The 25013-nt window shown below is 43.2% G+C and overlaps 1 protein-coding gene across 1 annotated transcript in view; it reads right to left on the bottom strand.

Annotated features, from left to right (window-relative positions):
- Nucleotides 1–2921: 2921 nt before the first annotated feature.
- Nucleotides 2922–25013, bottom strand: part of opn5 (opsin 5) — a 40892-nt gene continuing 18800 nt past the window's right edge. Inside the window, exons 3-7 of the mRNA XM_068577461.1 lie at nt 15815–15934; nt 6163–6333; nt 5340–5674; nt 4968–5212; nt 2922–3057 (exon numbers count right to left, since the gene is read on the bottom strand). Coding sequence (XP_068433562.1) covers nt 2991–3057; nt 4968–5212; nt 5340–5674; nt 6163–6333; nt 15815–15934 — 938 coding nt within the window. The 3' untranslated portion in view covers nt 2922–2990. The remainder of the gene's footprint in view (nt 3058–4967; nt 5213–5339; nt 5675–6162; nt 6334–15814; nt 15935–25013) is intronic.

Here is a 25013-nt window from a genome sequence, read left to right as displayed (position 1 = left end):
GCGTTGCTGGAGGATCAGTAACATGTCGGACTTTCTCTGCTTGCAGACATCGTAGAGGTGTTCAAGAAAGAAAGACATGACCAAACACTCTGAGGAGAGTAGACACATGGAGGTGATGCACAGAGGCTCCATGAGACAGACGTACAAGAGACATTTATACATGTATATACATGTACATGTACCTGTGTGTATATATATATATACATATATATATATATATATATATATATATATATATATATATATATATATATATATATATATATATATATATATATATATATATATATATATTATGGCTGGGCAGGTTACTTTTACTTTGAAGGCGACTAATCTTGGTGCGCTCGGGCTTCAGTTGCATCACCAGTTGATTAGCTGACTTGAGTCAGACGTGAAAGCTCATATTGTTCTGTAGTTTCTGTTCTCAGCTGCTGCGAGTCGCTGAGTCGCCTCTCAAAGCTTCTCAGGCGCTCAGTCTACCAGCAGCCTCGCTGCAGCTCAGCGTCTGGACTGAACATTAATGCTCAAAGCTGCTGCTGATACCTGTCAGCATCTTCACACCTCCACCTCTTCAACCAGACGTCAGGTCACTTGTTCAAGACAACACAGACTTTTACCAACGAGGAAGAAAACTGAACTGAAAACATGAAAAGCACTTATTGCTTTTGTAGAAAGTGAATCAACTGCTGGTCTTTAACATCTTTAAGGTAAGAAACTGAACATGGACCAAAGAAGGAGTGGTTTGTCCCTCACAGGGACCCTTACTACTGAACATGGACCAAAGAAGGAGTGGTTTGTCCCTCACAGGGACCCTTACTACTGAACATGGACCAAAGAAGGAGTGGTTTGTCCCTCACAGGGACCCTTACTACTGAACATGGACCAAAGAAGGAGTGGTTTGTCCCTCACAGGGACCCTTACTACTGAACATGGACCAAAGAAGGAGTGGTTTGTCCCTCACAGGGACCCTTACTACTGAACACGGACCAAAGAAGGAGTGGTTTGTCCCTCACAGGGACCCTTACTACTGAACACGGACCAAAGAAGGAGTGGTTTGTCCCTCACAGGGACCCTTACTACTGAACATGGACCAAAGAAGGAGTGGTTTGTCCCTCACAGGGACCCTTACTACTGAACATGGACCAAAGAAGGAGTGGTTTGTCCCTCACAGGGACCCTTACTACTGAACATGGACCAAAGAAGGAGTGGTTTGTCCCTCACAGGGACCCTTACTACTGAACATGGACCAAAGAAGGAGTGGTTTGTCCCTCAAAGGGACCCTTACTACTGAACATGGACCAAAGAAGGAGTGGTTTGTCCCTCACAGGGACCCTTACTACTGAACATGGACCAAAGAAGGAGTGGTTTGTCCCTCACAGGGACCCGCATAATGAGATTAATCGCGATTAATCGCAGAAAAATCATGCTATTAATCAGTTAATTTTTTTTCAACTTTGCCCAGCCCTAGTATATATATATATATATATATATATATATATATATATATATATATATATATATATATATATATATATATATATACACACTATACACTCAGACATTTGTAACTGTACATTATCTAACACCGTATTTGAGGAGTAGCGCTGTCGTCTTGTTTGTTTTTTTCATGCTGTGCCACACCACTCATGTATCTTTATATTTCATGGTGAAAGGACAAGCACTTATCATTCATTGGAATTACAAATATTCTCATTAAAGCTAGTTTTATTTTGTATGTATCACCATATTGATGGTTGCCAAACGTCCGTCTCTCCTGGAAGACATTCATCGCATCGCTCTGGGCTTACGCGTGAGGAATGACAGTGAAGAATCTGATTGCCGGCTTTGAAAAATAAAGACTGTTTATTTTGGAGCATTCCTCAATACGCTCATCTAACTCAAACCAGTTTAGTTTATTGTCATCATCTTTCTCTAACCTTAACTGTACTGTATCCATGTACAGATATTGTTAAAGAGGAAGAATTTTGCACAAGAAGTAAAAAGCTTTGATTGAACGTAATCCAAAGTTTTGCTGCAAACATCAGGGGCTTCATCTAGAATCCAAATCTGACACGACCGATGTTAAGTGAGGAAAACGTTCATGTTTATGTTCTTTATGTGCTGAAGCATCTCAGGGTGCGAATACCCAGGAAAAGAAAATGCTTCCTGAATCAACCACAGTGGTTCCTTAAAGTTTGACAGTCCATTCATTCACATAAACAAACTGGTGTCAATGCATACTGAAGGTTTTCATGTAAAGTGCACTGATTGTTTCACTGTTGATGAGACCTTTTGAGATATATTGACTGTATACAAGCCACAGATGAAGGAGTACTAAAGACAACAGCCTGTACAAACAGTAAAAATACAACTTTGAGCTTGACGGTTGCACCCAGACCTGTTCAGACGTGGCTCACGTCAGGTTGAATGTGGTTTCTGATGTTCGCTTTTAGAAACATTGTTTAAAATACATGAAAAAAGTTCATAGCAGTTTCACACTTTCATCAGATTCAGATTTATGAAAAGTTATAGCTCGAGCTGTGACTCCACTCAGGTTGAAACCGCTTTCCAACCTCAGTAGAGCCGTACTGTGAGAACAACGCTGTCATAAGTCAGGAACATCAATGTGTTGTTGTTTTTTCTTAGACACATTGTGGAGAAAAAACAAGTCAAGAAGCTCACACAACACATCACTTGTAGGTTGCAACCACTGAAAAGACACCACGACTCCACAGATGAGGTACGACCTTGTGGGGAAGATGTGTGTTTGGAGGGAAGAGGAGCTGTGGGAACCATGTGACACGGGGATCCAGCGTAGGTCTAACAACAAGCAGCGAGACTCAGAAACCACCGGGAAACACAGGTGAGCTGCTGTTGATAGCATAGCAGGTGACAGGCAGCGTGTGATTGGGCGAGTGGAGGGCACAAGAGGGGGAGGGGACAAGCCAAACCATCGTAGGAGAGGTAAGAGGGTCCCGCAGTCCAAAGTGTCATATCTCGATGTGAGCGTCTTTGGCTGATGTGTTGTCCTTTAACGAGCCAGAGATGGTGTATAACCTGCAACATCAAACGAGAACGTCAGTAAGAAACACAAAGAAACAGGAAGGAAGAAGATTTTTATACAGAAAGCCACGCAAATAACTTTCTGAACTTTGGCAAAGACACGTTTTGCTGATATGGTGATTTTCTAACTGACCTTTCACCTCAAGATATGTCAATGAAAATGATTCTATGGTACATCCCAAATCTCTTATGCAAAATGTCCAAGATCTTTATTGAGAAATTCAATATAACAAAAGTGCCGGACATTAAACATCATTCATAAATACATGATGAAATGCCTGTACATTCAGGGAAATGTCTACGTCACGGCGTTACACATGCACGACTTGCCCATTCTTGACATTTTTTGAAAAGCCGATCTCCATGAGGTCGGCTTTTCTGCTGCTGCGTCTCTCAAAACAGAAAACAGATCTAAGCTCAACATTGAGCATGAATTGAGGCTTCATCAAAATTCAGCTTGCACTATTGCGTTACAATTTTGTTGGGCAGTTGAATATTAACTTGTGTAACAGAATTATTTTCTGCTTCTGACATTTTTTAGTGAACAGTCAAAAAAAATGCACTTGAAACATAATAATTTCAGTTGATTTAATGGTGTTAAATTACTACTTATAGTAACAAAGACACAGTTATCATCACTGTCACAGTGGAGATGTTTCATCTGAGTAGCAATTGAGTATTTATACACAGTGAGAGGTATTTATACTGTGTCCAATGTTCGGTTGCTTATAAGCAAAAGGCGATTTCTACCGGCTGGATGGGTTGTCTACAACTATGAAATAGTTGCTTCTCTATGTATTGGAATTCTAATTGTGAAGTAATTATAGAATAACCCAGCTTATGTCTTGAATGATGAATGAAGAAAGTTGAAATAAGAGACTTGGGATGTCCCCTATGAGTAACTACCAGTCTCCCATTGACAGACCTGCACACTTTACGATAAGAGCTTCATTGAAGTCAAAATAAAGCTTTCAGAAATACTGTCTGCTGGTTTTGAATGCAGCACTTGTGATGGAGGATCTGCACTCTTTATTCACCGGTGCCGGACTATGAGAAGCCATTTTAGCTTTAAGTTAATGGGTAGAAACTGCTGTAAATGAAAGGTTGATCCCATTATATGACTGTGATATTGGCAGCTTAAGGTCGGTGCATAAAAACAGTCCTTTGCAAGTAAACACACACACACACACACACACACAAAATTGAAAAATCTCAGCAACATGCAGGTATTCTTTCCCCCCAGGAAATGGGAACAGACTTTGTGAAGGATTACCAGTGAACATTCAACCTTAATTGTTATGCATTACAGAGAATTACATTTTTCCAGCAATTTCATGGTGAGGGCTTATGTTGAGGAAACCCTTATTGTCAATATACCTGATCAAGCCAACCAGAGTCTGGAGGCCAGAGGTCTCGAGATGGAGGTTGAAAGGTTTCATGAGGCGGTGATTATCCTCGACAGTCCACTTTTTACAGTGAGGTCAGGTAAAAACAATGGTCTTACTGCAGTTACATGGTTATAATGGGGACGAACATCACCACACACATATACAATGGGCTCTTTTGATCCTCAGCTTTTCAATCCAAACCCAAGAATGTTTGGGACCGCAGTATCCAGAAAGTGGGGTGAAACTAGAAGGGTTAAAGGATTCTGCAGCGGAAACTGATCCCTTCCTTAATTAACACATCATCGCACATTAAATGCACATTAAATGTCAGTTAAAACAACATCAAACATGGAGCAGATATGGAGGAGGTTGAGGTGAAGGAAGGATGTGTTCATAGCAGAGAATCAGAAAGTTTGATGTGTTGCACCCTTGAATGTGTATGAGTCAGCTGGCTGGTAGCAGGAGCCGGTGAGTCTCAACGAGAACACAACAGGAAAACTAACGCACTTTGTTTACCTGGAATTTTTAAAATGCTTGCGTTTCTTCAGGCCCTTAAAACAGGAGGAATTTGTGCAGGAATTTTTCAGGTCCAGCACCTGGTAGATGATGGGGTTGTACATGGCCGAGGACTTGGCCAGCAGCGTGGGAATGACAGACACGGTGATGGGCACCGAGTCGGGCTCACCAAACGCTGACACCACCGACACCACCGCATACGGGATCCAGGCTATCAAGAAGCCTGCACAGATCAGCATTGCCACCTGGCGGGGGACACAAAGCAGCATACGAATCACTTATATATCCTCTATGAGTTACTGAAATGTCTTCTCTTCTCTTTGTCCACCTCCATTTTCTTTCCCAGCACCTTCCCTCCAACCTCCCACCCACCTTTGTGAGCTTTATCTCGAGGTTGTGGCTGTTTCTGATGCGGGCGTCAAAGTGTGAAATCTCCTTCGCGGACGACTTGACCTTGAAGATGATCATGACGTAGGAGAAGACGATGATGCCCGCGGGGAGGACGAGGCAGAAAAACAGGATGGCCATGACGAAGCACTGGCCAGACACGGAGGCCTGCGCCAGCCACCAGTCCAACGTGCAGGAGGTCCCGAAGGGCTCCGGGGCGTAGTTCCCCCAGCCGACCAGGGGCATGGTGGCCCAGAAAGCGGCATACACCCACACGAAGGCCAGGCACAGGAAGGCGTGGTGGCGTTTCAGCCATGTGCCTGAGAGTGAAGAGAAAGACGATGGACAGGTGGTGAGCGAGAGAGAGAGAGAGACTTTAGATCCTGAATCGGTCAGCTTCAGTTGGGCTGGTCGACAAAGTGCCACTGCTTCTGGCAGACAATTAAAGGAACAAGACAAATTCAAGGAAATTGACCTCAGAGTGTTTTTAGTTGTGTGCCCCTGCTTTCTGTTGTTTGAAAATGTTGCATCCCTGTAATATGAACTATTTCAAAAGACTCAAACTTAAGTCAAACCAAACACTGTAATGGATTTCAAGCGATTGGTCCATTGCAGCGCTTGATACAGAAGCTTTTTGATTGGTCCAATACGAATACAAAAGTTCTGAATACCCTGCTAGCTTACTATGAGCGTCCCAAATGTTGAGTGTAAAGGAACAGACGGCTTAACATTGCTAATTGTTTGTGGTTAAAGCTCTCAATTAAAAAAGGAAATACAATTTACTTGTTTATAAGAGATCCTGACGTACCGTATCTGAGATGGCAGATCTTGAGGTACCGGTCCAGACTGACCACGGTCATAGTGATGAGGCTCCCGCAACCGAAGAAGAAGCCCGCCCAGCCATAGAAACGACAACCCTCCCAGCCGAACAGCCAGCGGTGGGCGAAACTAGATACAATGAAAAAGGGCTTTCCTGTCACTAAAAGGATAGAAGGGGAGGGTAAAATAATCACATGTGTGAAATAGGAATGGGAAGATTGGAAAAGAGGATGGGTGTTGGTGGAGGTTGAGGTGGGTTTGGAGAAAGAGTGGAAGGGGAAGACAGATTTAACGGATTAGAATCAAATTAAATGATTATTCTCTACCACTCACCATCTCCACAACCCTTCCTCCAACACAGATCTAAAACACTGATACTCTCAAGGCCTCATAGTACCCATCCATCATCCTTCACACTTCTCCCAAATCATCTACTCTGTTTTTCTCCAGGATATTCCTGACTATCAACCGACCTCAATGACCAACGACGACGTAACAGTAAAATTTGGTCGCCTTGCCTTGATACTAAATGAACTACCTGAGGTCAGTGTGTTCAGAGTGGAGATGACAAGAGCCCAGTGTATTCAAAAGTCAAAAAAGCAGGAATACATGTGACAACAGTAAGAAAGGAGAGGAGAATCAATCAGGCAATACTAGTAATTGTTGTATTAAAGCTTCTGCGAAAGGTCACGGTCCTGTCTCATACTGTGAATGCTATCAATGGCATGTGTGGGAATGGCCTTCCCACACAACAAGACTTCATGGGTTCAGCACAAAGCTGCAGTGTCCTCCTTCCTGCAGTGAACAGTGACTCCCTGATTGTTGTGTGTGTCAGATGCAAACCTTCTCCACAGAAAGCTAGACATGCCGAGGGTCATGTGGCACGCCGGCCCGAGAGGCACAAAGGGGATAAAAATCAAAAACCTCTCAAGGCAAGTTTGCGTAATCATGAGCCAATGATTTGATGAGGCCAATGTTTTCTTGGAATCCTGGAAGACCCAGCGGGGCATGAACACACAGCCGCTCACATGTTCAATAACAGTCATGGCAGTAACAGCCGGGAACTCTCAGCTGTACAAATCAGGCAATGCAACAGCGATTATCATCACCATGAGGAAAGGAGCACTAAGTAAATTGGGTTTATGTACAGAGTTGAAATGTGGCACCCGACCCCCCTCACGCCCAGCAAGCATGCACACATTGTTTGGGGAGTTGCTAATCTTCCTCAGTTCTATATTTAGGGATTGCTCCATTTTCTAGTAATCTTCTTTTCCATTTATTTTTTTTGCTAAAGATTTGCTTCCACTGCCTGGTTTATTATTGGGGAGGAAAGCATCCAGACTTGTTGACTGTGTAGAACAAATGAAGGATAAAACATGGACCCCCCTTTCAAAAAGCAAATCCAGAATCTCTAAACATACACTTCAGATTGATTTGTTAGAGGAATGGTTCACTATTTAGAAATCTTTTGAAACGGATTCTGGGTTCATTAGACAAGATTTTGATAACAGAAAGTTTCTGTTTGTCGTCTTGAGTCGTGTTGACCAATCACGTTGCAGCAGGCTTTGTCTGAGCGGTCCATACGCAGAGCCAAAGAGGCCGAACACATCCGCCAAAAGCTGGGAACCAGCCGGCTGTCGTCAGACGGCGACTCCTCCAGAGTCCTGCACTGCTGGGCTTTGCAAACACTCTGGAAACAGAGATACAGCTGACTGGATATATGGCGTCTGGTGGCTCATTGGGGAAAGGTCACAAAATCAGATTAGGATTTGTCCTCAAGGGGAGTTTGCAATCATAATGGACATAGTTGGTCAAGTGAGAATATTGACCTGATAGTATTAAGTGCAGTCATCCCAACGCGTCCTGACATCTCCTGGCCACGACCCCACAACATAAATATTCATGATCCCAAAGGACAACTTGCTCCCAGATCAAAGTGTGAGAGACCAACGTCCATCAGTTGAATGAATGCTTTGTTAGGTCCCTCGGGCAAAAAACTCATTTAAATAATGGAGAACGTTCATAAAGGTAATGTCGTTGGCTCTTGATCCGGAGATTGTCTGTTCCGGATTTGTTGTCCACTTCGGGACTCCATAAGGTTTTGTTTCAACTCTCAATATAACTTTTATTTAATCAACATTTTGGTCATGAAAAAGGTTGCAACATGAGTTTGAGATACAATCACCCATTTTTAATAGACAAATGTAATTTAGTATATTATCACTTTCAAGATGATCAAGAAGCATCGTGTCCTTGTAAGCAGGTCAACCAGCAGAGGATTACTGAGGATTACAGCACTGAGGATGACGTTATGCAAGGTGAAACACATGAGTTACATGATTTTAGTTGTATAATGTATAAAATGTGTTGGTTTTTTTTACTTGTTTCAAATCCTAAGACATTTCATTTGATAGAGTCGCTGCAGAGCGCAGCAACTAGCAGCAAAGTCCTCTCTCAGGGCAACATTATGCAAAGTCAATGTGCGTTCACTCAAAGTGCTTCAGATGGTCATTGATATCAAGTTTCTGGCAACTGTATGAAAAGAACAGGTACATAAAACATGGGCAAATAGGGTCCAGGTTGAAATATACAGAAGTCACCTGTTTAATAAACTGTAGCTGCAGTAGCTTGAAGAAAACAAAGCAGCTACTGTGGTGCAGCAAACGATGTTTCACTGCAATGTGTGTATAACTCTGAGGAAACACAGATGGTACGCCATGGGCGAGCTTCTGTGAGCTATGCATGGGAACGCTTCCTCTAAGCTTTGAATCTGAAAGATGAAATTGGTGAGAATTCATGTTGAATCCAGTGGATTTGTCCAAAGGGTCCGAACCAACATGTTGCTGAGTTGCACCAAAGCGCTGCTGCAGGACTCCAGCAGCACCAGCTGGTCCAAAGACACCGCGTGAGCTCACTCAGCTCAGATCTGCCTCTAGCATAACGAGCGCTGCATGTGCAGTCATCAAAGGAACACGGTTACCTAAGCAGATGTTCAGGACATGTTTAAGCGAGGCGGCAGCGGCTCAGTCCGCGGGCCCTCAGGACCCATGGACTCGGTATGGAGCGTGGACCCCAGAGGGGCCAGTTGAGCAACACAGCAGATTGCTCCACAGGCGCTGGAGGGGTCAAAAGGATGGGACTACATGTGTGTCGTGTTTCATGTGCCACAGTGACAGTAGACTCACATTTACATTTAAAAGGAAATGAGAGCTTTTTGATATGAGAACCTTTTTGTAAAAGACAGAGATGTACAGCGCCGTGAAAAGTGTCACCAGCTGAATGGAACGAGACGAATGACAAACTTAACTGCATACAAAGCACCAGGAGAATAAAAGAGAGAAATAGACAGAATAACAGACATGAAAGTGTTGACAGGAGCATAGAAGAAGGAAAACGTTCTGCTTTCAACCGTTAAACAGCCACTTCCAGCACCAGAGACAGAGCATCGCTGAGCCGTGGATAGAAGGTCGATGCGATCAACAGCAACATGCAGGGTTTTGTTTCTCCTCAGCACGCAGAGGAGAAATGTGCTGTTACCACTTTGCATTAAATGTTCTTTGATGTACAACAATCATCATGAAATGGAAATGGAGCACCGAACGCATCTCTTTTTGTTGCTGTGCTAATGCTACATGCTACATGCTACATCTTTACTCATACTGAGCGAGGTTGATTAATAAGGTTTCAAATTGGATTCATATTAACTTTTAAATTGTTCTCATTGTTTTATTTCAAGTGGAAAGTGCATGCCAGAAAAAAACAAGTTAGTTGTAGGTGGCTTGAAAAAAGACTCATGTGTGACATCCCATAACATAAATCTTAGCATCCTACGATTCTGAATTGATTCACTGATGCCAAACATGTATTTGTCTGTTGTAATAACCTTATGGAGCAGAGGACTGCAATATGACATGAATGCAGCTGCATCCACCCACACACACAGTGCTGGAGGGATGACAAACACTGACTTTGAGAGATTTAAGAGTCAAACCATGACAAAAAACAATTACAAAATGCAATTATGTAATTCCCTAAGATTGCCATGACAGCTTACTAACTATGTTGTTTTGTACACATAAATCCTCATGAATGCCGATGCCCATTTTGTTTTGGACTGATGGTGTTATATCACGGTGTTACAGCAATAAAAAAGGATATTTCTTTTAAATGATGATTCCACCAATTTTCTCTCCAATTTTCACTCCCGCTGTTGCAGCCACTTTCTTCCATTCCTCACCCAGGAGGCGCCACCGGTTCTGGTCCAGGCTCCTGTCGTCTACAGCTACTCTCCCTTGGCTAGTGAGCCTGCTGGTGCCATGTGGCCTCTGCAGCTCATCCAGAGTGCAGCGGCCCTGGTGGTCTTCCACCTCCCCAGGTTCACCCTCACTACCTGCTCCTCTGCTCCTCTGCAGCCTGCGCTGGCTCCCAGTGGCTGCTCACATCTCATTTAAGTGCTGTGGAAGCAAGTAGTCCTGCTTTAGGACTACAGCCTTACAGCCCAGTCCAGTAGTCGGGTTGGTGCTCCCTCACCACAGAGAGGACCAGCACCCGCTCTGCAGCAATGCTGTCGCTGCTTCACAGTGGAATGAATTCCCCAGTAACATCGAGACGTACATGACATACACTGATGACACATCTTCCATCAGAAAACTCATCTGCTCAGACTCTACCTTGGCCCAATAACTAACAAATATATATATATATATATATATATATATATATATATATATATATATATATATATATATTACAGTGATAGTCATTTCATGGCAAGAATTACTCACAGTTGTTGATGCTGAAATACCCTTGAACTGTAATAAATTCAGAGTAACCGCCACATTTAAAGATCAGAAAAGGTTGAAACCCACTCAGGGTGTTGTGCTTTTGGGCTAATTTTAGTGTCTGTCATGTGTCACACTGTGTATATATATATATATATATATATATATATATATATATATATATATATATATATATATATATATATATATATATATATATATATATATAGACACAAGAGGAAGGGAACTTTAAAAAACAAAATTCACCAAAATTAAGATTATGACTGCCTCAAGCAACATTTTCGTGTGATTTAATCTTCTAAACACATCCAGACGCTTCACGTCAGGAGGAGTGCTCAAAAGTGTGATATCTCATCAAAATATAATTTTTCATCCTTCGTGCCACATTTACAAATCTCGCCCCAAGAGAAGGTTTTGCACCGACCACCAGATGCTGTGAGCTCCTCAGAACTGAAGCCATGAAACCTGAGACGACAGTCACAAGAAACGCTGCACAGGTTTAACAACGTAGAGTTCAATACTTCCACTATTTTCATTATTAGTAACCGGTTTGGGGACAATCGTTGGACACATCCATTGCATTATTTCATGAATGATCTCAGAATATCAGACGTATCTGACACTTTTATCCAAAGCAACGTTCATGTTTACTCTTCACACCATAGCCAGAGCAACTGGGAGCGATTAGGTTAAGTGTCCTGCAGAGCCGGGGCTTGAACCCCCGACCCTCCAGCTGGAAGACGGGCATGTTAACCACTGAGCCATAGTCGCATTTAACATATTCAAATTGGCGTGTCGCCTATTTTTTCTAGGTAAAAGACATCATGAGGTAGCCGTTATAAACTATGTGTTGGTTGCTGCCTGTACGTATGAAGAATAAAGTGTGTTGGAGTGAGGAGTTCTCACAGGGTCTCGTATCTCCCTCGGCCTTGTGTGTTTGTGTGCTTTAACAAAAGTGTGTGTGTGTGTGTGTGTGTGTGTGTGTGTGTGTGTGTGTGCTCATCAGGATAAAGAAGCTGTTACAAAATGGAGATTGCTTTGGCCGAACAAGTCGACGTGATGGACGCGCCCACACGGCAGAGTGACGCATGACGGTGACGGCTTTTAAATCTTCTTTGAAAGAAGAGAACTGAATGAAATCAAATCACAGGCTGTTAGATTTCATGATACCTCCATCAAGCTTCCAATCAAATCATCCGAAAAAAAATGTAAAAAAATTTAAAAAAGAGATCCTTGTCACATTAAAATGGATACAACTTGTATTCAACCCATCCTCAGTCTGGTCATCACAGGAGCACTGGTCTGCAGTCAGTGTCTAGACATCCAATCTAGAGGAGACCAGGGATCAACTGGCTGATACTCTGGAGCCATGAGAGATGAGAGATGAGTCATGAGAGATAAGTCATGAGAGATGAGTCATGAGAGATGAGTCATAAGAGATGAGTCATGGGAGATGAGTCATGAGAGATGAGTCATGAGAGATGAGAGATGAGTCATGAGAGATGAGAGATGAGTCATGAGAGATAAGTCATGAGAGATGAAATATGAGAGATGAGTCATGAGAGATGAATCATGAGCCATGAGATATGAGTCATGAGATATGAGTCATGAGAGATGAGTCATGAGAGATGAGTCATGAGAGATGAGTCATGAGAGATGAAATATGAGAGATGAGCCATGAGAGATGAGTCATGAGAGATGAGTCATGAGAGATGAGAGATGAGTCATGAGAGATGACAGATGAGTCATGACAGATGAGCCATGAGCCATGAGAGATGAGTCATGAGAGATGAGCCATGAGAGATGAGTCATGAGAGATGAAATATGAGAGATGAAATATGAGAGATGAGTCATGAGAGATGAGTCATGAGAGATGAGTCATGAGAGATGAGCCATGAGAGATGAGCCATGAGAGATGAGTCATAAAAGATGAGAGATGAGTCATGAGTCATGAGAGATGAGTCATAAAAGATGAGAGATGAGTCATGAGAGATGAGTCATGAGAGATGAGTCATAAAAGATGAGAGATGAGTCATGAGAGATGAGCCATGAGAGATGAGTCATGAGTCATGAGAGATGAGCCATGAGAGATGAGTCATGAGTCATGAGAGATGAGTCATGAGAGATGAGTCATGAGAGATGAGAGATGAGTCATGAGAGATGAGTCATGAGAGATGAGTCATAAAAGATGAGAGATGAGTCATGAGAGATGAGTCATGAGAGATGAGATGAGAGATAAGCAATGAGCCATGAGAGATGAGTCATGAGCCATGAGAGATGAGTCATAAAAGATGAGAGATGAGTCATGAGAGATGAGAGATGAGAGATGAACCACAGCCGTCCAGAGACTCCAGCTGCAGAATGTTTTAGGCTTCACTGCCGACTGGAGCGGTGACCCATTTCTGTGGTTATTCTCTACGAGCAGCCGTCACAAGGGTCGGTTTAAAAGCACTTATTTGGAGCCCAGCACTGCAGCGCGAGGCCCCGGGGCCAACACATGGGCTGATAACCAGACCACGCCACCCCAACACAAGTGCTCTTTGTTGGCTTGACTTTCAATGAGTTCCTGCACAGAGCGGGTCACCGCCTCGCCAACCTTCCACACGCCAACGCTTGACTCCACACGCCAGGTATCCGGGGCCAGGCCACACAGCAGCCAGCGGCCTGGTGGCGTGCAGACGTGAAATGAAGAAATGCTCCACAAGACTGAACATGGATTCATCAGCAGAACGCACCTTTTGCTCTGCTGCTCGGTGTCCCAGTTCATATTGTAAATGTTTTTAAAGAGAGCCTTTGTTATTTTTCTTTTAACTCGATAGGAGACAATTGGTTGCACAATCTGATTTGACCTTGAAGGACCTTGCATCATCAGCATCTCATGGTTTCTCCAAAGCCCAAAGAACAAAACTATTATCTCAAAGATTACATATTATAATCATCAGGGGTCAGCTGACATCTCCAGTAACCGTTGTTCATGTCTAAGTTGTGACACTTCCATATAAAGAGAGTCCGGTCGTCTGCTCAGAGGATCTGAGAGAAACCATAAGACAAATCTACATCTATTGTAAGCGCATAATAATATGTTAGGAAACTATGGCTTCCTCTGTGAAGCCCTGGAGGCTCCTGGATGAATGCTTCTGTACAAACAGCTGCTAACATCACACTACCACGTCCTCCAAAAGGACAATTCTGAGAAAAGGGAAGGGAAGCAAATCTTTCCTCCACATGCAGGACCGGGCTTGAATACAACGTTCCACTGTCTTTGTCTTCGTCTCTTTGTCTTCGTCTCTTTGTCTCCTTGTCTTTGTCTCCTTGTCTTTGTCTCCTTGTCTTTGTCTTCGTCTCTTTGTCTCCTTGTCTTTGTCTCCTTGTCTTTGTCTCCTTGTCTTTGTCTCCTTGTCTTTGTCTCCTTGTCTTTGTCTCATTGTATTGAGACATTCATGTCCCCTCAAGATCATTGTAATAACCTTTCATAAGCTCCTGAATTATGAGCATCACCTTTACTGCAACTCTTTATTTCATCAACAACTTGCTCAATATCATCAGTTAGTAATGTTAATAAGATCATGTGAATAAGATAATGTGAATAAGATAATGTTAATAATCTAATGTTAATAGGAGGATGTTAATAAGATAATGTTAATAAGATCATGTTAATAGGAGGATGTTAAGAGAATGTAGATGAGGTAATGTTAATAAACAAGCGGTCAGTGTACACTGTTGTCGTAGGAAAAGTGTGAGACTAGCTTTCATAAAGTGTTTGGACGGAGACGAGGGGAGTTGATGCCAAAGCGTCCGTCTGTTTCCAGAGTCAATAAGAATCAAAGTCAATAGATATGGAATTTAAATAAATTGTGTTTGAACATTTAGATTGTGACAGCAACATGATGCAATACTAGATACTCACTGGTTCAGTGAAGCAGAGAAAACAAATTAAAAGGTTTCTTATCAGGAGTAGAAACAAACATGGGAATGACATTATTTTGTTCCTCTGACACCAAGAGAATGAAAACATGAATTGATGAACATAAAAAGCTTAACATAATGCAACATGGATGAGAGAGACTGCACTAGAGACACACGGGAGGACTCACTGACAACACAGTCAGGACGACGTTTGAAAAACAGGATGTAAATATCAGCACAGGAGGATGTTTCTCCTTCACATCCAGTAGAGTAAACAGGCCTGAAGCAGCTTCTCTGCCTGATGAACATCTCAAGCGGTGTGCAGGTGTGATGCTGCTGCTGGTCAGCAGCATCACAGAATCACCAGAGGAAGGTTTCTCTCAGGTTTTTAATCACACGGCAATTACATGAAAGACAAAACTCTCTCACTTGAGTTTTTTGTCTCGGACCCAATCAGCAGACTTATTGGTTGCCATTGTTCGCTGCTGCAAACCAGCAGATATATTAAAATCTACACTTCTGAACCAAAGACAATTTAAATAAGCGCCCTGGTAGCGCTGTCTTTAACGTGATGCGACGTGACATCAGCTGGTCCAATAACACTGACGTCGGTCTGCTTGGTGAAAGTCTGTCCTCACCTTGGACGCACTCGTCTGTTAAGTCATTATTAGCATAGCACAACTATTGCTACATTGCTACATACCAGTCTACAACTTTATTCATCGCGCCTCACTCGCTCTGACCCGACGCGCCAACGGCCACATTTAACATGTTCAGTGGAACCACGTCTCTCACATCCATCATCTTTCACGTCACAGGAGCCAGTACCTGATATATATATATATATATATATATATATATATATATATATATATATATATATATATATATATATATATATATATATACATACATACATATATATAAATGTACCTGATATGCCAAAGTCGAAGACGGCTAGATTCACGGTCATGAGCTCAGGAGGCTTCAGCTTGGTCTTCCGTTTGAAGGTCATATACATGACGTAACCGTTTCCTGTTGCAGACATGACGCCTGAGAGAGAGAGAGAGAGAGAGAGAGAGAGAGAGAGAGAGAGAGAGAGAGAGAGAGAGAGAGAGAGAGAGAGAGAGAGAGAGAGATCAACCATGTGCACTAACAGTTGTCTCTACACACATCTGAGGTGGTGAAGCAAGACTCTGTCCTTCTTTTACTGGATTCACACCTTCATGCACTCCTCTTTGTATTTATTTGCATATTCCATAGCTCAGAATGAAAGTACGCATCATTACCTAATAACACATAACACCAATGTTTGTAAAGAATCTGCTGCACTTTATGAGGAAGAGCATGAGAACAATATTTATTAAAATTGGCCCAATTTTGTAATGAATTATTGATATATTGTTAACGTTTGATGCAGATGTGATAATAGATGCTTTAAGTAATAAGCAACAGAAATAGATGTTTTCATCTTCAGGTAGTTTGTGAAGCTTGAACTAATCTACTGAACCAACTGAATTGTTTTGAATGATTTAATGCTACAATGTCTACAAATACCTTTTGGTATTTTTATGAAACCTCTATGACTCCTACATATTGTGTCAGTGTCATTAAATGTGGCAGATAATTACAAAATGTTCCATGGCTTAATTAAAAAGTAGAACATTTTGTCCAGACAATCACAATGTGCTGATTACACAATGTGTTTTCACCAGCTGATTTATCATCATGTGTGCAACGGATGCTTTTTATTAAAAGACCGATTCAAATAGAATAACCACCTGAGAGCAAAACTACTGTTTATTCATGTCATGTCATTTGTTTATTTTGCAACAGGAGAGCTGTGAGTGAGCCGGGGAGCTGATTCCCACCTGCTGTCCCTGGTCCGACGCTCTGGAGCAGCCTGACATGACACAGCACGGATGAAAACAAAACCTCACGGTCATGGCGGAGAGATTGGTTCTAATCATGTTGCACATGATGCATAGCTGCAGGCACATTGTCAGAGAAGCCCACAATGACACAAACATAAACTCTCACACTGCACAATGGCCTCCAGAGACGGTGCATTGCAAGGCGCGAGCTTCAAGGTTCAGGGTTTTTTCATTTCGCCATTTGTACAGTGCAGACACATTGGAATTTGTTCGCAGGGCTCTGAGTCAGTTTAAAAAAAAATAAAAACACACTATAATAGGAAGGAGAAAAAACACAATACATACATACATACACACATACATATGAAAGCAATATACATACATATGAAACGCGTTGTTCATACAGTATTTGGCATGTTCTACATCTGCTCCTTCATGTTTTCTCCTAAAGGAACACTGTATACTATGCTCACTGTGAGGCTTCAGCTACCTGGTGAACATGCAGCTCGCGGCAGAGGGAGGCTGTAACGACGCTTATGCACTTGCTTTTTTCAAAAGGAGTTGATATGTTTGAAAAGATAAAAGAAGATATGAAAGAACACCGGACAAACCAGGAAATCGCAGGGCATCAAAGACATGAACGAAAACCCATCAAGTGCAGATAAAAGACGACCAATCGAGGAGAGAGAAAACGTTTGTGCATCGTCTCCACATTATGAACCAATCCGACACACGAGGAGAGAAATGAAAGCTGTGAACTGTGACGGAAAGGTTTAATGCAGGTTAGTGAGCTGGAGAACTGTTCTGACCAACACTTAATAATAATGCAAACAAGTTTCATTATTATCACTGCAGCTTTACCACATGAAGCATAGACTTCTATACAACCAGAGGAGTCGCCCCCTGGTGTTTAAGAGAGAGAATGCAGCTTTAACACATGAAGCATAGACTTCTATACAACCAGAGGAGTCGCCCCCTGGTGGTCAGGAGAGAGAATGCAGCTTTAACACATGAAGCATAGACTTCTATACAACCAGAGGAGTCGCCCCCTGGTGGTCAGGAGAGAGAATGCAGCTTTAACACATGAAGCATAGACTTCTATACAACCAGAGGAGTCGCCCCCTGGTGGTCAGGAGAGAGAATGCAGCTTTAACACATGAAGCATAGACTTCTATACAACCAGAGGAGTCGCCCCCTGGTGGTCAGGAGAGAGAATGCAGCTTTAACACATGAAGCATAGACTTCTATACAACCAGAGGAGTCGCCCCCTGCTGGTCAGGAGAGAGAATGCAGCTTTAACACATGAAGCATAGACTTCTGTACAACCAGAGGAGTCGCCCCCTGGTGGTCAGGAGAGAGAATGCAGCTTTAACACATGAAGCATAGACTTCTATACAACCAGAGGAGTCGCCCCCTGGTGGTCAGGAGAGAGAATGCAGCTTTAACACATGAAGCATAGACTTCTATACAACCAGAGGAGTCGCCCCCTGGTGGTCAGGAGAGAGAATGCAGCTTTAACACATGCAGCATAGACTTCTATACAACCAGAGGAGTCGCCCCCTGGTGGTCAGGAGAGAGAATGCAGCTTTAACACATGAAGCATAGACTTCTATACAACCAGAGGAGTCGCCCCCTGGTGGTCAGGAGAGAGAATGCAGCTTTAACACATGAAGCATAGACTTCTATACAACCAGAGGAGTCGCCCCCTGGTGGTCAGGAGAGAGAATGCAGCTTTAACACATGAAGCATAGACTTCTATACAACCAGAGGAGTCGCCCCCTGGTGGTCAGGAGAGAGAATGCAGCTTTAACACATGAAGCATAGACTTCTATACAACCAGAGGAGTCGCCCCCTGGTGGTCAGGAGAGAGAATGCAGCTTTAACACATGCAGCATAGACTTCTATACAACCAGAGGAGTAGCCCCCTGGTGGTCAGGAGAGAGAATGCAGCTTTAACACATGCAGCATAGACTTCTATACAACCAGAGGAGTCGCCCCCTGGTGGTCAGGAGAGAGAATGCAGCTTTAACACATGAAGCATAGACTTCTATACAACCAGAGGAGTCGCCCCCTGGTGGTCAGGAGAGAGAATGCAGCTTTAACACATGAAGCATAGACTTCTATACAACCAGAGGAGTCGCCCCCTGGTGGTCAGGAGAGAGAGTAAACACAGTGGTGAACTCAATCCATCAGGTGTCAGTGTGATGATGCAATGACAGCATCCTCACAGCTGGTATGTGGAGGCTTCAGGGCTGCAGCTCATTTCATTGATTTGCTGCTCTGGATGCTCTGGCTATGGCGCAAACCTCCACGAAGATGAATGAGATCTCCCTATTGAAGCTCATTTCTATTACATTCTCCTTTTTAAATATTTAATTTATCAAATCAATGATCATTTGTTCATTCACTACTTTATTTTAATTAATTTAATCATCTATTTCTATGAAACATGTCGAGCAGTTGACCACTGAAAGTGATGAATACAGTTTATTATATTCCCGTATCAGACTCAAAATGATCCTGACGATCAGTTTTTCATAAAAATATGAAAACAGCAAAGGAGTGACATTGGACATAAGCATTGGTAATCATAGATCAATATAATTTCTTCCTCAAATTTCTGAAATATTGGGGAAATGATTTGAAAAGAATTGGAAACATAAAATCAATACCCACAATGCAATGTGGCAGATTTCATAGATTACACCTGTGAGTGTGACAACACAACAGGAAGCAGTAACTTCATGAAGGGAGCAGGAGACGAGGGAGCAGGAGACGAGGGAGCAGGAGACGAGGGAGCAGGAGACGAGGGAGCAGGAGACGAGGGAGCAGGAGACGAGGGAGCAGCGTGTTCTGTCTCATATTTACATCCTGTACGTTGTGTTGGCACTGACCATACAAAAGTATGAATTACTCTGAAAGCATTTACTTTTTCAATAAAGACTGGATACAGATCATTTTAGCTGACCTTGTCTGGCTGTGAGGACATGTGACGTTAAACTGACATTTACCTTTTATGCATTTTGGGAAGATCAGTAATCTCAATATCTAACGTCAAAAAAGTCAAGAAAAAAAGCCGAGACGAAACTTAACCAAGAAGATGGATCCAAACAGAAACTGAGTTTACAGAAAGATGATCTGTCGTTCCTCGTGGCTGTCGTAGTGTTTCCACTAATTCTGTTTCCATTTCACTTTTCGCATGTTCTATGTATTGATACTTCATATACTTATTGAACTGATCCACTTCAGCAAAGTGTAAAAACTTGTTTTGCAGCGTCTTTGTTTTTACATGCTGCAAATGAATAATGTTGCATTAACTGGAATGAATGGAAACATAATGAAAAGGACTTTATTCCTCCTGTAGAAGGAGCAGCGGACTTTTCTAGATGCATGCGTCTATAAAACCAGACAGCGGACAGCGGGAGGTTTTCAGACCACTGAACACAACCATCATCCGGATTGCATCTGGATTGATATGATGGGCTGGATCCAGCTGAGCCGGGCCCCTCTCACCGGGCTCCATCTCAATGAAGCCACGGGAAGAAAAGATTTGCCTTTTGTTAGGGATGAGATGCACTTTGTATCTCAACCCACAATTTCACAGTGCGGTGGTGGCAGAAGGAGGCGAGGCTTTGTCAGCGGAGACTGAAGTCTCACATGTGTTGTTCTCTGCTGCCTCTGCTGCACTCAGCACAAGATGATTTCCTTTCTAAAAGGCAAAAGAAACCTGGAGATAAAACGGCTATTTTTGTTTTGTGACTGTAGAAATTGTGTCAATGAAACGTGACAAGTGAAAGCTTCCGGCAGAGCGTCTACTCCTCACTGAACGTTTAGTGTCCTCCAGTGAATATGTACATAACCTTCCTCTTGTGATGCAGTCGGCACCGACACGTTTTAGGTTTTAAATGCATAAAGGAACCACATAAACATGTTTAATGATCAAGACTTTGTGACTTTGTCAGGAACCTCGATTTCAACAAAATAAAACAAAAAGTTGTGTTCAACTAAATGATAAAACACTCTGGTTGAAGTGACGACCTTTGTGTAATGTTGGCTTGATGGGTTGTTGTTTTTGTCACTTTGTAAATCTATATGTTGTGTTATGACTTGTTCTGCTTTTCATGCTGTGTTTGGATTAAAGTTAGATTGCTGGAAAAAATACTTTTTAGCCTTTTTTTAAGTAAATATTAGAGCTGGTCACGTGTTAACGCAGCAAAAAAATTGAAATTTAAATGTGAAATATTTGTGCGTTAACGCGTGTTGTTGTTTTAGAGCGCTGGGCGGGGCTTAACACTACTACACACATCAAAACGAGTGACAAGCCAATGTAGTGAATGAAAAGATGGTGCAGTTTGAACCTGAGATAGTATGGAGACAGCAGTGTTGCATGCTGGGTGTGTGTGTGTGTGTGTGTGTGTGTGTGTGTGTGTGTGTGTGTAGGGGTGTGTGTGTAGTGGTGTTGAAGGTGCAGAACAAAACAATAAGATAAGTAACAGAACATAAACTAACTCTGTGGCTCAGGTGCATAACAGTCTCACAGGAATAAAGAACTATATCAGTTTACTCCTTTAAAGGCTTCACATGTTGCTGCCATGCTGTTGAATCACTCTCAAAAACGTCTTCGTCTGTGAGCGAGTGACCAACGTCCCCTTGGTATCCCACAGAAAGAATGGAAAAAACAAAACAAGGCCGGTTTTATTTTGAAAAATGACCGGATACATCCGTCTGAGCCTCTTACTCTTGACACATGTCAGAGGCTACGTGAGAACGTTGACCCAAAAATAAAACTTAAATGTACATTTCAAGTCTGCCGGAGTGTCGATGTTCTGGATTAACATCAAGACAGAACGTCCTCAAACCGCCAAAAAGCTCTGAAAACCTGCAAGAAACATCCAAACCATGAGTGTCAATACAGGTCAGTAGTGTTGCATGCTGGGTATGGAAACCATGGCCGTGTCTACTACCGAACACTTACATCTTACTACTTACTACCGAGTGTGAAGACATCTTGCGATCAGTCGTGTTGCATTCTGGGTGTGGAAACTATGAGTGTGAATACAGATTGTGAGGAGTTTAAAACTCAGTCAGTGATGACTGGAATTTAAGTTTTAAGCTGTGTTCACACCAAAAGCTTTGCAAATATTTTCGCAACCAGTTGTGGCGGAAAGGGGGCGCGTCTTGAGCCCCGTTACCGCCAGTTAGCCGCACATAGCCTCACTAGCTAACCTAAACTGACCCGGTCACATTCCTGTAAAACAGTTTTCATGTCCGCTATCGACCATGAGACATTAACAACTATTCCTGCGTTATGTTTGTTGTGGAAACACCACAAACATCAGAACATCAGACGCCCGTGTCTGGGTTCATAATATTATCCGTAGTCGCACATCTTCGACTGCAGGACGCGTGTCTGGATGAAGCCGCTTCCAGCGCTCATTCAGACGGACCGGCAGCAGTTGAATTCTGCTCCGGCAGGACGGTGGAGACGTCGGGCGGAGCTTCTCCACCCTGATTGGCTTTTGCAACGGATGAATTTTTCGCCAAAGTTCAGATATTTTAACTCTGGCGAAAAAGCGAAAGAGCAAAAAAGGAAAAAAGTGAATATTCGCAACGTTTTTTCGCGTCATTCGCACCGCCCAGCAAAATAATTTGCCGATGTCAGAGGGAGGGCCGGCTTCAACCCCGGCGGCCTACGGGGGATTTCCCCGGTGCACTGAACATTGTATTGATGTGGCAGCAGTGGAGAGATATGAAGCTGCTGAGAGACGTCTCCCATTTGGAATAAACAGACTGCAGGGGAAACGCTACTGGAGCCCTGCAGATATACTTGTCACGTCATTTATTTCTCTGGATGTGTTTTGTACTGTATATTTTGTAAGTAAGTGAGTATGATACTTTTGACTGAAATGGGTTTGATTTTCTTTCTGTTGCAGGTCTGTGACTGAACTTCTGGGAGGAGAGCAGCATGATTCATGCTCTGTGGTTGTCTGCTTTGTGCCATCTCTCTCAGGTGATGAAGAGCTGAATATGACATCATGGTTATATGACTCCACCCCTTCCCCACGCGGCATCCAACGGCCTGATAGCCTCCAACACAACAGCATGGATTACCATGGCCTTCTGTGAGTTTATTTAGTTTCATCAACAACACGTCAATGAACAGTTCAGTTCATTGTGCTCAAAGTAAAGAGAAGAATGCATCACAGTGATGAGACCAAACACAGGATGCGTTTCACTTTACATTGATCCAACGAGCGCTCAGCCCAGTGCAAACATCAGCTCTAATGTGGACTGACAGGGAACCTGGCGGGGCGCGTCCCCTTCTCCAACAACCAAGTGTAAAATTGAAAATACAGTGTGTTGAGTCCTTAAAAAACATGCAACTATCTACAGTATATAGAGCCGAACCCTTCAGTGTGAGAGGGTAAGAAGCAACAGACTCTCACCCTCAACTCGTCAAATACCGACGCTTGGTCGGTGGTCCGAACTCTAGGTTCCTCTTCTCGTGACGGTTTTGGGCGTGGCATGAGCAGGAAGGACGAATGCGCTTTGTTTGTTTGGCCCATCCACCTCCCGTCCCTGTGAGGAGGAGTTTGACCTTTATACCACATCAGTTCTCCTGGACGCCTCCCGTTAGAGGTTCTCCAGGCACGTCCAACTGGTAGGAGGCCCCGAGGAAGACCCAGGACACGCTGGAGGGATTACATCTCCTGGCTGGTCTGGGAACGCCTCGGGGTCTCCAGAATGAGCTGCACCATGTTGCAGGTGTGAGGGAAGCCTGGGTCGGCCTGCTGGGCTGCTGCCACCGAGACTCGACCCCGGATAAGCAGCTGAAATGGATGCATGGATGGACCACATCAGTTGCAGAGAGTCTATGGATGACGCAGGTTGGTGCACATTAGAGTTAGTTCAAAACGTGACGCATTGGTGTCAGACGCCATGAGGCACCACCCAGCATCCTGTGAGCAGCTACTGGCAGAGACGGGCGCGGTTCAGGTGTTTGTGATGCGACACGGAAAAGCAACTGTCTGTTCTGAACCTCCTGAAGAGGTTAGCATAGATGCTGCATTAGCATCAGTTCACTGGAGAGAGAGAGAGTTTGATTGACAGTTCATCCAATAACTGTATGTTTATTTGTAATGCCAAAACACTAAAAACTAAATCTTTCCAACATACTGTGTGAAATGTGCTGTTTCTCCAGCAAAATAGAATCAGCAGAAATAGTAACGTCCAGGTTTCTGTCGCTCCCATGTGGGATTTTAAATCCCACACATTGTTAAATCAGTCAAGACACAACAAGGGCAGAAGATCCCCTGCTTCCATGTTGCCCCCCCACCTCCCACCTCCCGGTGCTTTTGTGCACATCAAACGTGTTATTTGATGAATTATTCTGCACAGTTTCTGCTGCACATCAACAGGCATGTAGGCGTTTAATGGTGACTCTATTGCAGCTTCTCGCTTTAAGGATGCAGGAGGTTGTTGCTGGATACATTTTGCACAACTCGTTTGCACAAAAATTTCAAAATGTGTCAGTGTTTGAATTTAATGTCTGTGTTCTTACCTCTGAGCCATTCCTTCTGTTTAACAACACATGCATGCTCAATGAGAAACATTAAAGACACAGTATGCTCATGACAGTTAGCTTTCTACAGAAAACAGACCTCTGAGTCGAAGCCATGTTAGAAATCAAATCATCATTTTCACCTTTCTGCCTGCTACGTCAACTAAAGTGTAGAACTGGGAATGAACTCTATGGGAAAGTGTCAATGGACAAATGTTGAAAACACCCAAAAGCCATTTACTCAACTTTTTACAGATAACACAACATGTTTTACGAATTAATTAATTGTATTTCACTTGTACATATTGCACAACAATTATTTAGCTGAAGCTTTTTTCCAAAGCGACTTACAATGGATGCATTCAACCACGTGGGTGCAATCCAAAGAGTGCAACACGCATGCAAGTAAACTTATCATATCTGCTGATTGACTATTGCTGCAGAGCGGGTGCTGGTCCTCTCTGTGGTGAGGGAGCACCAACCCGACTACTGGACTGGGCTGTAAGGCTGTAGTCCTAAAGCAGGACTACTTGCTTCCACAGCACTTAAATGAGATGTGAGCAGCCACTGGGAGCAGCGCAGGTTGCAGAGGAGCAGAGGAGCAGGTAGTGAGGGTGAACCTGGGGAGGTGGAAGACCACCAGGGCCGCTGCACTCTGGATGAGCTGCAGAGGCCACATGGCACCAGCAGGCTCACT

The sequence above is a fragment of the Clinocottus analis genome, unplaced genomic scaffold, assembly GCF_023055335.1.
Source record: "Clinocottus analis isolate CAN_PGR_092001 unplaced genomic scaffold, fCliAna1.0.p SCAF_15, whole genome shotgun sequence".
Taxonomy (NCBI): Eukaryota; Metazoa; Chordata; class Actinopteri; order Perciformes; family Cottidae; genus Clinocottus; species Clinocottus analis.
The sequence above is the reverse complement of the archived record's forward strand: the minus strand, read 5'-3'. Positions and strand labels throughout refer to the sequence as shown.